Source organism: Centropristis striata, chromosome 17 (genome assembly GCF_030273125.1).
Source record: "Centropristis striata isolate RG_2023a ecotype Rhode Island chromosome 17, C.striata_1.0, whole genome shotgun sequence".
Lineage (NCBI taxonomy): Eukaryota > Metazoa > Chordata > Actinopteri > Perciformes > Serranidae > Centropristis > Centropristis striata.
Window position 1 is genome coordinate 28,539,656 of NC_081533.1, and position 14,280 is coordinate 28,553,935.

General features: G+C 38.6%; 1 protein-coding gene across 2 annotated transcripts in view; it reads right to left on the minus strand.

Moving 5' to 3' along the window:
* Positions 1 to 14,280, minus strand: part of mtm1 (myotubularin 1) — a 53,654-nt gene that overhangs the window by 8,617 nt on the left and 30,757 nt on the right. For both annotated transcript variants that reach the window (XM_059354577.1, XM_059354576.1), the window contains exons 7-15: positions 10,452 to 10,535; positions 10,085 to 10,234; positions 8,750 to 8,935; positions 6,012 to 6,194; positions 4,094 to 4,249; positions 3,876 to 3,923; positions 3,307 to 3,399; positions 833 to 946; positions 110 to 286 (exon numbers count right to left, since the gene is read on the minus strand). In XM_059354577.1, the coding sequence (XP_059210560.1) occupies positions 110 to 286; positions 833 to 946; positions 3,307 to 3,399; positions 3,876 to 3,923; positions 4,094 to 4,249; positions 6,012 to 6,194; positions 8,750 to 8,935; positions 10,085 to 10,234; positions 10,452 to 10,535 (1,191 nt within the window). The remainder of the gene's footprint in view (positions 1 to 109; positions 287 to 832; positions 947 to 3,306; positions 3,400 to 3,875; positions 3,924 to 4,093; positions 4,250 to 6,011; positions 6,195 to 8,749; positions 8,936 to 10,084; positions 10,235 to 10,451; positions 10,536 to 14,280) is intronic.

Consider the following 14,280-nt stretch of genomic DNA (forward strand, 5'->3'; position numbering starts at 1 on the left):
ATCATGATATGCATTTTTTTTAACCGTAAAAAAAATATACCGATATTATCGTGAACGATACGATATGGCACACCCCTACTTCTGATAACACACTCAGTGGCCGTCCTACCTGTTGTCGTATACGTGGGTTCCAGCGGATGTAGTATGTTACCCACAGCTCCAGGTGGCGCATGCTGGCGACAGGGTAGAGGACCCTGCCAGACTCCGGGGTGTAGAAGGGGTTTAGATACATTTCCATCTTGCTGTTGACCAGAGACCACAGAGAGACCGTCTTCGACCTCACTTCCTGCACGGCACAGACAGAGGAAGTGACACATTTAAAGCTGATTTACACTGTGAGGGAAAGTCAAGATTGTTTACATGCATGTTGGAGGGAAACTAAGGCCTCGTTCAGACTGCCAGCCAAAATCCGATTTTTAGCCCATCCAGATTGGAACTGGATGGCTCTTTTGAAGTCTGAACAGTCACAAATCACATGAAATCCGATTTTTTCGAACCGGATCGAAACCACCTTTGGGAGGTAGTTACAGATCGCATTTGGACAGATGCGTCTCAGTCTGAACCTCCAAACACTCAGATCGGTTTTGACTGTCCGTGACATCACTCTACACGGCACGTCAGACGCTCTGACGCCGTTACTATGGCAACCTGTCAGATCAGTCAATAATGTGGCCCAGTCTGAACAGAGCCATATCCGATTTGGACACTTGCTAAAAATAGTGTGGACAGTCAGCCCTAAAAATCGAATTTGAGTAGGAATCTGATTTGAATCAGATTCGCCTGCAGTCTGAACGAGGCCTAAGGGCAGGCAGTGTTTGACGTCACGTCTTACTTGCTGGTCTCGTACACTCTCACAGTTGTAGAGGAAGGTCCCGAAGCAACAGCTGTAGAGATGATCCAGGATTGTCAGCAGGAGGCGCTCATTAAACTCGAAGGCTGTAGGAAACTGAGGAGAGGAGGAGAGGAGTTAACCAGTTACAACTTCTGCCTCTGTCATGTTAAGAGTATAAGATCTCTATATGGCAACATTTTCTTGATTTAATGTCTAAAAACTGAATTAGTGTCATTCTGTTGCTGTGCCATTTATGTTATACCCTTGTTTTGTTTGTCTAATGTCAAAAACTAAAAAAAAAAACAAAACATGTATTGTTCTGTGTAGCTCCACCATATATCTCTAATTTGTATACATAATTTGTATATATTTTTCTGTTATGAAAACAATAAAAATAAATACACAAAAAAGAGTATAAGATCTCTACGGAAACCCTGAAGAAGCACGTAAGTGAAAAATAATTGGTGATGCCTTTTGTTAGTGTGATCTAAACAGTTTCTCTCTCATGTGACTTAAGAGAACTGGTAAATAAAATTGCCAGGGTAGTCGTTCCAAGTTCCTTAATACTTCCTTCCTCCTTTATGTAAAAAAGTATGAGAAAAAAAAGCTAGCACTAGCAACAGCTGATGACATAGCACCATTCACTCTGTATGTACTGGTCTCAAAAACAATGTGGTGATGGCCAAAATGCTGAATTCAAGGCTTTAAAGCAGAAGTCTACACTGATTTTTAGTCCAATTTAGAATGTGCAGCACCTGTGTGTTCTTTACCTGTTACACATGACCAAAATTAAAAAAAAAAAGATCCTTTCTGTTCAGAGATATTGGTATTTTGGTGGACAATGAGTCCTAGATGTCAGCAATACAGTAATATTGCGCAAAATATAGACAAACTATTTTGAATAAACACTCACACTAGCACTTTTTTCTCAGAAAATAGCCTAGTAGTAATAGTTCCTCTCATTGAGACCTTTAAAACAATGCAAGATTAATGGTGTGTGTTGCCATCTGGTGGGTGTATGGCAGTACTACGCCTGAGGTCATGTTAGAAACCAAAGTGAAAACATGGCGACTGACAGTGGCAGAAAGCCTCTGGTTGTTTGTACTTGCTGCAGACATGCAAGAGAAAAAAATGATCTGTTTCTGGCGACATAACATACGCCTGGGTGAAATATTTCAAGAAGAATATGGATTTATGACTGTAAAAAGACAGTTTTCACTGCTATACTGCCCCAGAAATAGCAAGCACTGTGTTACTGCAAACAAGGTGAGTTCATGTTCTTCGAAAAGCTGAGAATTCCTAGTTTTCAGTGATACTAAGCAACTAATAGTGGGCTTGTTCTTTTTTATAATTGTAAGAATTTATTGGTATTGTTAAAATACTTTGTAATATGACAAGTTTGGGAAAGCATACAACTGCATTTCTGATTTTGAAAAATGAAGACCAATTTTTTTTTATTTTTTTTTTAAACAGTACAAGATTCATTTAGAAATACATAATTATAAAATATAGATTTTTTTTATTTTTTATAATTACATAATTTCGTAGCTCCCACCAGCGGGGGCTCTCTTACTGATCACCATAACCTCCAATTTATTTATATTCAGCCCTTTTGCACTTTGAGCTGCTGCACCTACAAGAACCAAAATAGCAGATAAAGACGCCCACAGGGTCCCTGCACCCACAACCTTCTGTTGCCTGCTGCTTATGTGATTACAGTGTTTTTCTTCTTGGGGCTTGTTTGATACACAGAATTTAATTAAATTACACCCAAACTGCTGGATAAAGCAATACATTTATTAAAACCTCCTCATGTCATCTTATTCTTACAGTGTTTTATAGCTAACATGTGACAAATGATAGAAGTGCCTCATTCGAGTGCAGCTGCTGTATACAGCTGTACATAGCTGCTATTAGGGGTGGGCAATATGGCCCTAAAAGAATATCACGATATTGCAGGCTATTTTTGCGAAAACGATATTCTTGACGATATTAGAAAATACTTAAAAAGTTTGAAAATATGATTTTTTTTTTTTCTGTATAAATAATTAAAAATCTAAAATGTAGTTTGAAGTGCAAATCTCAACAGTTGCCAAATACAAAAAAATGTACTCTTGAATATGAGAAAATAATAAAAAATAACCATTTAGGGGTTTCCAGAGCATATTTTAATGAAATTTTGTAAAGGAGAATAAAGGTTATTGTATGTTTTATTTAAGGCTTCTTATTTTGACAGTCTTCTTGTAAATTCTGTGGTGGATATTCTTAACACACCATGCTCTTATTTTGAAAGCTGCATGTGTTTAGTGACAGGGAGTAAGTAGCTTTTTGTGATTAAAACAACTTTAACCACTACATCAAGAAGTAGGAACGTTGCCAATATCATGATATGCATTTTTTTTTAACCATAAAAAAAATATACCAATATTATCATCAACGATACGATATGGCACACCCCTAGCTGCTATACATACCTGTTTGGTCATCTGCCATACACAGTCAATGAACTGAACAAATATGGGTGATCTGTCCTGATCTGCATGGTTCTTGTCACCGTGACCTATCCTCTACACACACACACACACACACACACACACACACACACACACACACACACACACACACACACACACACACACACACACACACACACACACACACACACACACACACACACACACACACACACACACACACACACACACACACACACACACACACACACACACACACACATTGAATGATAAGAAGGAAGTTGGTATGTTAACAATTTACCGCTGAAAAAATGGATCACAGAATACACTTTGTGTTGAATTCACCATTATGGAATTATTAAAAAGGCTCATATGTGACTCAAATCAAATCAAATCTCAGATCTGATCTGAACAGCACAAATCGCATTGAATCAAAAAAATTTTCAAATCAGACCTGGGGCTCTTTCAAAGCCGCTTTGAGACTTTGACAAGTCAAATGTGAACATCTGATGTTTAAAATGTTTATACATTTAACAGATAAAAAGGAAAAGCAGTAAATTGTTACTTACTGAGGCAAACTTGTGCCCAAAACTGATCCATTCCTTTTCAATCAGCACCTGAAACAACAACAAAAATGTAATCTTCACTTTCTGTACATTCATTTTACTAAAGCTTTAAGACGTGACACTCATTACTTTTAAGTACAGTAAAACTAATGCACAGGAGCAATAAAAGCGTACTGTGCTGCTCCTATTCCTGCTGTTATGTTGTTTGGGCTGTTACTGACCTGGAATCCTCTCAGAGTCCTGAAGTGACTGTCCAGCATCAGCATGGCCAGAGAGGTGAGCTGAGCAGTCCGGTCCCAGCCGTCACTGCAGTGAACCACCACAGAGTTCCCACTGGAAACCTTGTCTGCTACTTGGATGGCTCCTGACAACACCAGCTGCACACACAAAAGAACAGTCCTTAGAAAAGACTTAGGACATTTAGAAAATGAATAATGACCCTGGTTCATAGCTACAGAAGTTGAAAAGTTATGTTTTTTTATTGGGGTTTTTTGTGCTTATTTTTATTTCTAAAATTTTGCTACACTGGAACAAAATGCTGTTTGATTAGTTATAATTTTTGGATGACATTGGATGACTACTATTTCAGTTGCACAATTTTATTGGAGTGAATAAAAATGTAAAGTTAATTTATATCTGATCCAAGATGAAAGATGGCAAGTGTAATCTGAAAATGTATTATTGGAAGGGTTTGATTTATGTAAACCAGATGTATGCAAAATGTTTGTTAAAATGTTCAATAAAAAGAAAGTTAAAAAAAAGAAAAAAAAAAAAAGAAAATGAATAATGACTGGGGATGTAACGATGCATCCCGAGACAGTTAAAAATCGATACAAATGTGTGAAGATTTCAGTCGGTTGAAATGAAAAATTAATCACGATACCCTTTTTCAACAGCAGAGAGCGTAATGGACTTTTATTTTAACTTGTTCGATAGCGTAGGTCACTGTCAGCTATAGAGAAAGAGAATATTTCAGCCCCGCCCCCACCGGAGGGAAACAGAATAATGTCTAAAAGCTGCTGGGTGGTGAAATGTTCTATCAACAAGTTAAAGAACCAGAACTAATTTTTAATAAGCTGACAAACCTGAAATATTTAACTTTAGCTTTATTTAACCTTAGCTTGCTCACATAGCTAACATTAGCTTTCTCACAAATAGCTCAAATTAGCTTGCTAAAATAGCCAGCTTAGTAACATATTGCTAGCATTAGCTTGGAAACATACTGTTAACATTAGCTTGGTAACATGGCCAACATAAGCCTGGTAACATATTGCTAACATTAGCTTGTTAACATAGCCAACATAAGCCTGGTAACATATTGCTAACATTAGCTTGGTAACATAGCCAACATAAGCCTGGTAACATATTGCTAACATTAGCTTGGTAACATAGCCAACATAAGCCTGGTAACATATCGCTAACATTAGCTTGGTAACATAGCCAACATAAGCCTGGTAACATATTGCTAACATTAGCTTGGTAACATAGCCAACATAAGCCTGGTAACATATTGCTAACATTAGCTTGGTAGCATAGCCAACATAAGCCTGGTAACATATTGCTAACATTAGCTTGGTGACATAGCCAACATAAGCCTGGTAACATATTGCTAACATTAGCTAGGTAACATAGCCAACATAAGCCTGGTAACATATTGCTAACATTAGCTTGATTAAGGTGATCTCTGTTGGAGAATGATGAAAAACAAACAAACATGAAAAATTCCAAACGAGGAGCACATGCAAGCCTTAGCTTGTTTATTTGAAGAGCTTTTATTTATTTGTATGATTTATTTAATTATTTTGATGTGGGTGTTTATATTGAGAAATAAAAATGGATTCTCCTTAATTTGTTAAGTTATTTTATATATTTATATATTATTTTATATATGGATTCATTGAATAGTTTGTGTCTTGCAGTTACATCCTACCTCAGAAATGTTTTGTCTGACAAATAATTAAAGAATCTTTTTCATAATTTCAGTCATAATTTTCCGTTCATTCTGTTAAAAAAAAAGAACAAAATCATCAAATCACGAGCTGAGAGTCATTACAAACATAATAAAGAGACAATCTAAATCTAAATCTAAATCTTCACCTCGATGAAATAACAACATTCTGGTTCTTTTGTTTTTTTCACCTTAACATGTTCTAGCCAGTGTGTCGACTCTAGACTGGACAGCCAATGAGATTCCTCCACATTGGGGTAGACGATGTCTTTGAGTTTCTTCAGGGATTCCCTCATCACATGGATATTCTGGATGTCCAGGAAGACGAGCTCTGCGTTTTGGTACTCATCACCCTCATAGCCTCCTCCTGTGGCCTGAAAAGAGCAATTCGCGTTAACACATTGCCAGTTTAAAAAATAAAATAAAAACCCTTTCCTCCTCCTTCCAGTTCCTTTAGAACTGGTAAAGGCTTCATTCTCAGTAAAGCCTAGCAAAGCATCGGGTGATCATGGCGAGCTGTCCTGTTCCAGAGATGGCTAAAAAATTAACGAATGGTGATCCACCCATTCACTTGAGGAAACACAATTTAGCAGCTTTAGCTAAAGTTGATACAAAAATAACATAAAACTTATGTTATGGCTCTAAATCAGGGGTCTCAAACTCAAATTACCTGGGGGCCGCTGGAGGCAGTATCAAAATGACCAAAAAAAGACACAAAATTACCAAAAAAGCCCACAAAATGACAAAAAAGACACAAAATGACTGAAAAAAACACAAAATTACTTTAAAAAAGACACAAAATGACAAAAAATACACAGAATTAGCAAAAAAGACACACAATTATTTTTAAAAAGACACAAAATGACAGAAAAATAACTAAATTACTTAAAAAGAAACAAACTGACCAAAAAAGGACACAAAATTATTTTAAAATGACACAAAATGAGACAAAAAAAAGACACAAAATTACTAAAAAAGACACAAAATTACCCAAAAAAAGACACAAAATTACCTAAAAAAAAGACACAATTATTAAAAAACAACATACAATTATTAAAAAAAGACACAAAATTACTTAAAAAACGTAACCAAAGGGACCTTCCACACACAACACGGTAAAGGGCCATTCATTTAAAACTCACATTAAACTTTCATATCAAGGTGAGGGCCACAAAATATCGTCACGAGGGCCGCAATTGCCCCGCGGGGGCCGCGAGTTTGAGACCCCTGCTCTAAATCATTGTAAAAAATTGGACACCAGGTTTCACCTGCCCACTATAATTTAATAAATGGACTGACAGGTGATCCTGCTCTCTGGCCAGATTTAGAGTTCAGCAAATTGTTACCTAATCAACTGTCTGGGGATTTACACAAGAGAGACTTTGAAAGCTTGCAAATCCCTGTATACATACAGGTAATATGACTAACTAAGGTTACACATATTTTTCTCTGTTGTCTCTCTCTGGGTAGCGCTGCTCACTATTCAGCACCCACACATCGCTGATCTCAGTGGCCCACTTATGATGTGCAGCAATAGATTATCAGAAAAAGCCTAATATCACTGCTGTTTGTGATTGTGTTCCTTATGTTATGTTTATACTTGTTCAACAAACAGAAAGAGTGAGCCAGAGAGATTAGCAGACGGACACACAAGCAGACAGAGAGTGAGACAGATAGTGAGACTAGCCCCTTTCATAGTGCAGCCCCGAAAATGTCCCGCTATATTGCCGGAAAGATCTGTGCCGGCTTTTCACCTTAGGGCGTTCATAGTGAGTAGCAGCAGTACAGTATGTATGTGCTGCAGCAGCATGTGTTCAGTTAGCGACTTCCTTTATTTTGTACAGCAAGCAATGGACACTCTGCGCACAGTTAGCGATGCCGGTTTGTTTACGATCAGTGGCGGACACTATGCACAGTTAGCGATGCCGGTTTGTTTATGATCAGTGGCGGACACTATGCACAGTTACCGATGCCGGTTTGCCTGTGCACAGTTAGCGATGCCAGTTTGTTTACGATCAGTGGCGGACACAGTGCACAGTTAGCGATGCCGGTTTGTTTACGATCAGTGGCGGACACTATGCACAGTTAGCGATGCCGGTTTGTTTACGATGAGTGGCGGGCACTGTGCACAGCTAGCGATGCCGGTTTGTTTACGATCAGTGGCGGACACTATGCACAGTTAGCGATGCCGGTTTGTTTACGATGAGTGGCGGGCACTATGCACAGTTAGCGATGCCGGTTTGTTTACGATCAGTGGCGGACACTGTGCACAGTTAGCGATGCCGGTTTGTTTACGATCAGTGGCGGACACTGTGCACAGTTAGCGATGCCGGTTTGTTTACGATCAGTGGCGGACACTGTGCACAGTTAGCGATGCCAGTTTGTTTACGATGAGTGGCGGACACTATGCACAGTTAGCGATGCCGGTTTGTTTACGATCAGTGGCGGACACTGTGCACAGTTAGCGATGGCGGCCGCAGTTAATGTGTATGCTGCTGAGCTGACCAGTGATTCGATGACTGTCGGACCAAGTGGGAGGTGTGTGTGTGTTCGACGTCACGCTCAACGTCAAATATTCTGCCTTGCCGGGATCGCCTTTTCATAGTGTACCCGTTTCCAACAGTCCCACCAATTTTCTGCCTCTGTGACTACCTCTGGAGGCGGAAAATTAGTGGGATCATTTGATTTGATCGCTTCTGGCACGTTCAGTGCAGTGAGATACGTTACAGAGCCGTAAATGTCCCGGCATGAAACGACACTATGAAAGGGGCTAGTGATTAGCTGTTAAATACAATGCCTTGTACACCAAAAGTAAGCTCAAAGTTTTCTCAGGAGTTGAGTCTCCGTCCATCCCTTTTCATTTCCCTCCCTCCTAATGCCTGTCAAACAAACCCTCTAAGCCCAGAGAGTACTTCCTGTCTCAGCTGACCTTGTTGGCCACAGCGTTGACGCTGGGCCGAGCATCATATATGGTGAGTTTGGTGGTGTCGTTTGCCTCCCTGATCATGTCCAGGTAGCGCTCGTCGTCCTTGTTTCTTTTACCGGACATACCGACCAGAGGCTGGCTGCAGCGGACGATCACTGCCTGGTTCTCCCTGTGGATCCATGACAGAACCTACGGCACAAACACATGGACTCACTGTCAGAGGTCATTCTTATGTGATGCAATAAGAAGTGACATGTTTTTGAATAAACGTGACATCAGTGTTTGGACTGAGGTTGCATTAGCCAAACAAATTGTCAAGTCACGTGACTGATATGACTGAACATTCAAATATTTAACATATCAAGATTTTTTCTCAGTTGATCTCAACTAAACCACATGTACTCCATTACATTTATATAGACGATGGTTGGATGTGATATAGTCTGCCTCAAATACATCCCACTCAAATAATTCTGGTGATATTGTACAATACCCATGAACAGACCAACAATGCTGGAGCTTTAACCCTCTATGGTACGGTGTTTCCCTCAGGCAACATACCCATTTTTGGCCTGTCAAATTTCTACAATGCATCTTTTTGGGTGATGCAATACTTTAAAAAAGAGGGAAGAGTATAGGGAACCAATAACAATGCATTAATTTGTCACATGACCTCCAGGCGGCCATATTGAAACACTTCTTTGCAGACTTTTCCAAAGGAAACAGCTTTGCCATTTTGCGCCAAAATGACTCAAAACGTCATTTTCTGGCCCTTTTCCATCTGGAAAAAATATTGCTACTAATAGGTGAATAAACCTTCATTTTTGATAGTTTCATACACTTAGACTGTTCAAGACATTAATTTCAATGGGTCGTTGGTTCAATGATTCCTAAAGGGCAACATTCAGACAAGAAACCGTTTAAAAAAGTTCCTTTTATAATGTTTTTAAATTTAAAATGTTTATGTATTGTACCCTGTTGAAGCTACTGAGTCTTTTACACATGTTTATTAAATAAATTATGTTAAAATTACTTTTAAAAATGTTCTTTTTCTCTTGTGCACCGTTATGGTACAATGTTGTCTACAGGCAACAAACCCCAAAAACTTTTTAAAAGAAAAGAATTATAAAAAAAAATCTTCAAATTATGTTTATTTAGTCTATTTTAAGCCAAAAAAAACACTCCAAACATTTTTTTCTTAACTCCATCATAATGCGTACCATAGAGGGTTAAATAAATGCTAGTAATTGTACCCGGAGTTTAGATTTTTGTCACACTTAAAATTTCAACCTCAAGTATAGTAAGATTCAGTTTTATATAGATAAGTTTTGTGCTCACCGGTATGCGTGATCTTGACCTGAAGGCAGCCACTCTCCTGAGATCCTCCTCTTTACTTTTATAGGGTACAGCCAACACAGTGGGGTAGGTGTCACACAGCTCATAGTTCTTATTGATGAAAGTAATACGCCACTTGTTATTAGGTAAGCCCTGCAGAAAAACAAAAACCATCATTATCACTGGAATGCCCTTTCTGGAGAATTATTCAAATACGACATAATATCACTTCTAATTCTGTTTACATAACACACAAACATTTTAAAATGATGTAAAGTAGTAACAATGAGAGTATTAATAAAGTATTGGTACAGAAAATATCACTACTGTAATAGTAAAATACTAAAGCTGCACTTGTATTCCTCCATACCTGCCGTCTGAACTCCTCTATGGGTTTGTAGATGTCCCAGCCATTTTCACCGTACTTCTCCTGAGTCACGTATGCAAACAGTGGCTGGAGGAGAAAGGAGGAGACTTTTCATTTGAACATTACAATAGTATGATGGAAAGCAAACAAAATGACTCATTTTTGTAGACCAACCCAGAAGCATTGGTGGAATGTAACCAAGTATTTTACGAGACTCCAGAGGTGACGTATGGTTTTTGATCATCGCGTAATCGCTTAGCGACAGTTTCGACAGCATGCACAACAACTGCAGCCGCCGTCGCTAACTGTGCACAGCGTCTGCATGTGGCCATGAGTGTCCGGTGCTTGTTGTAAACAAACAGAGATCGCTAAGTGAACACATACTGCTGCAGCACATACACACTGTACTGCTACAGCATTAACTGTGCAGCCTGTTAGCACTGTGCTACTGTGCACCTCGCTCTGCAACACCGGACTACACTATGAGGGCAGAATATCACTTAGCCTTCACAGGATCACTATGAACGGTAGGACTTCTATTTCTCCGCGAGACGCTGCCAAATCGCGGAAATCTCAACAGAGCAGATCGCACCAGACAGGAAGTCCGACTCAGAATCAGCGTAAAACACTTTAAAACGGCCCCTTTCAAAATAAAACACAATACGCAATTCATGCAGCCTAAAACTACTTCACATCAACATTATGTTATGACCGGGGCACCAGATCAGCAATCAATCAATCAATCAATCAATCAATCAATCAATCAATCAATCAATCAATCAATCAAAGGGTCTCAGAGGATCGGCGACACGGACGACAAGAGACTGATTGTTGAAGTGGAACATCATACAATCATTTATGACATAACATATTGTTTTTATAAGGATAGATGGTCAGATCAACATATCTTTCACGTCAGAGAAGCAAAGTAAGCTGTTGGTTGTTGTTGTTGTTGTTTACTTTATACACACAGTTTATCCATAGACTGTATAAATAGAGTTTAGAGTTTATCACGGGATCTCGCGGTCCCCCGTATGGTCAGGATTATCGCGTGATCTCGTTGTCTCGCGTGTATACGGCCGGCTCGCTTAGCTAACGTGACGCTGCTGTAACGCGCCCGGTGTGAATTGACGCGGGGCAGAAGACGCAGCAAAACCGCGGTGGAGACGTGCTGCTGCTGTAACGCGCCCGGTGGAAATCCCCAGTAAGGCGAAAGGCCGGAACAGATCTTTCCAGCAATATAGCGGGACATTTGCGGGACCGCACGCATAATTAAAGGGGCGTATGTTTCATGTAGCTTGTGACTACTCGCTACTTCATCGGCTTTTAAAAATGGCACGTGTTGTTATGGCGTCGAGTACTACGTCACATCCTGCTCAGCACGTCACATCCCGCTTAGCGTTCTATCCAATCAGCAACCAGGCTTTTTCAGGGGAGAAAAAACGGCCGGTCAAATGGCCGCTAGGGCCGGCTAACATTTAAATTAGCGTGTTTTGGCGAGGGAGACCCGTCTCGTTCCAGGTATTATATATAACTATAGTTGGAAACCTGCTGTTAACAGAGCATCCACAACAGTTTAAGCTTTTTGTTTGGAAGGCTCTTATTGGAATGCCAAGTTGGGCTTTTCTTATCTTTTTGTCCACTGGCACAAACTTTTTAATCAAAGAATCAGATAGATTAATGGTTAATGACTGAAATAACAACACAAGATAAACCTGTTGGTTGATTGGTGGCCGTCCAGAATAGTCAGGAGGTAGTTGGCATGATAAATGTCCTGCTAATTGCTAGCTCTGACACATATTTTAGCATGCTCAAACATTAGCCAAGCAGATGTAGCTGTGGGTGGGTAGCAGTGTGTCATGGCAAATGAGGGGGCTGCATTTCTGCTTGAATACTGGGCACTGAAACAAATGAAGACCAAGCAGGAAAATGTCATCCAACACTTGGATTTTAATGGTTTGCTTAATATCCTCAGTGATCAAGACTGAACTTCACAGTGAGGGAAGTGGAGCCTTCTGCTTCAAGTGATCCCTACATACTGTTCACAGTGTTCATTGTGCTCCATGTTGTACAAATGTTCATCATGGTTGTTCAACCAATGTGGTAGGGCTGGGCGATATGGCCCTAAAAGAATATCATGATATTGCAGGCTATTTTTGCGATAACATTATTCTTGACGATATTAGGAAATACTTAAAAAGATAGAAAATATAATTTTTTTTGTAGTCTGTATAAATAATTAAAAATCTAAAATGTAGTTTGAAGTGCAAATCTCAACAGTTGCCAAATACAAAAAAATTTACTCTTGACTCTTGAGTGAGCAAATAATAAAAATAACCATTTAGGGGTTCCGGGGGCATATTTTAATGAAATTTTGTAAAGGAGAATAAAGGTTATTGTATGTTTTACTTAAGGCATCTTATTTTGACAGTCTTCTTGTAAATTCTGTGGTGGATTCTCTTAACACACTGGGCTCTTATTTTGAAAGCTGCATGTGTTTAGCGACAGGGAGTAAGTAGCTTTTTGTGATTAAAACAACTTTATCCACTACATCAAAAAGTAAAAATGTTGCCAATATCATGGTATGCATTTTTTTAACCATAAAAAAAATATACCGATATTATCGTGAACGATACGATATGGCACACCCCTACAATGTGGATGATACAACGTGAGAAAATTAGTCTACGAATGTATTATCTTTAAAATGAATTCCCTTGCTTGCCCAGCAAACAATAAAGCCTCATGGAACCTGAATCAACAATACATCTTTTTTGGTATTGTCATGTTGTCTCTGTCTTTTGGAGGGAGGTTCAGAGGATGTGTACTGCAATGAAGTTGAGTTTTGAATGTGATTTATTTTCTGTTATACTAGGTGATGTTACAGAGACAAGCAGTTATATTATTAATTTAATCATCTTGTTGGGGAAAAGATTTATTTTTAAAGCTGTCAATGCAGATTCTTTGAATATTGATCAATTTAGGATGCTTATTAAACATTATTTTGTTTTGGAAGGTTATATTGCTAATAGGAATGTTGATGTTGGACGGTATTTGGAAAGGTGGGAAAGGTTTATTGAAGTGGAAGGCTGGCATTTAACTTAACCCTTTATTATTTTCTCTTAGGTAATCAAGTTTACTGATATACTGTATGTTTTATGTGGTAATTATGTTTGATGTTTGTTTGTGTCTTGTTTAGTTTTGATGTGTTAAGGTTCTTGTTTATTATTGTGGTTTTATTTATTCATTTGGGTTGGTTTTGTGATTTTGTTGTTGTGTTTTTTGTTTTGTTTTTGTTTTTCTCTCTGTGTTTGTTCATTGGTGATTTGTGTTGTGTTTTGTTTAAATTAACCCATAAGAACCCAGAGCCAGTAATCCTTAAAAAGGAAAAGTATGGGGGATATACCACAGACCAAGTGGACCTTATGATATATCTTATTTTTAAATGAATAAACTAGACACCTTTTCTGCTTACAGAAACACAAATTTGCCTTTTTCTTTGCATCTCTACCACATATGTCAAAATTGTGACATTAATAGTGCTGCTAGACAACAAATTCCATTTCAGATTTGTTTTTAAGTAACAAAATAATAATAAATCGAGAATAAATAAATATAAATAACACTGCCTTATTGGACGGCTTCTCAACAAGCTGCTGTAGCTGTAGAACACTAAAAAACACACTTATGTACTTGAGAAAACATACATGAACATTACTAGAACATTTAAAATGTTTGTGACACCCGTGTCACCGTGGGTTCTTATGGGTTAATAAAATAAAAAATATAAAACAATAAAGCCTCATTATTTGCTCTGATACAACAACAGTCA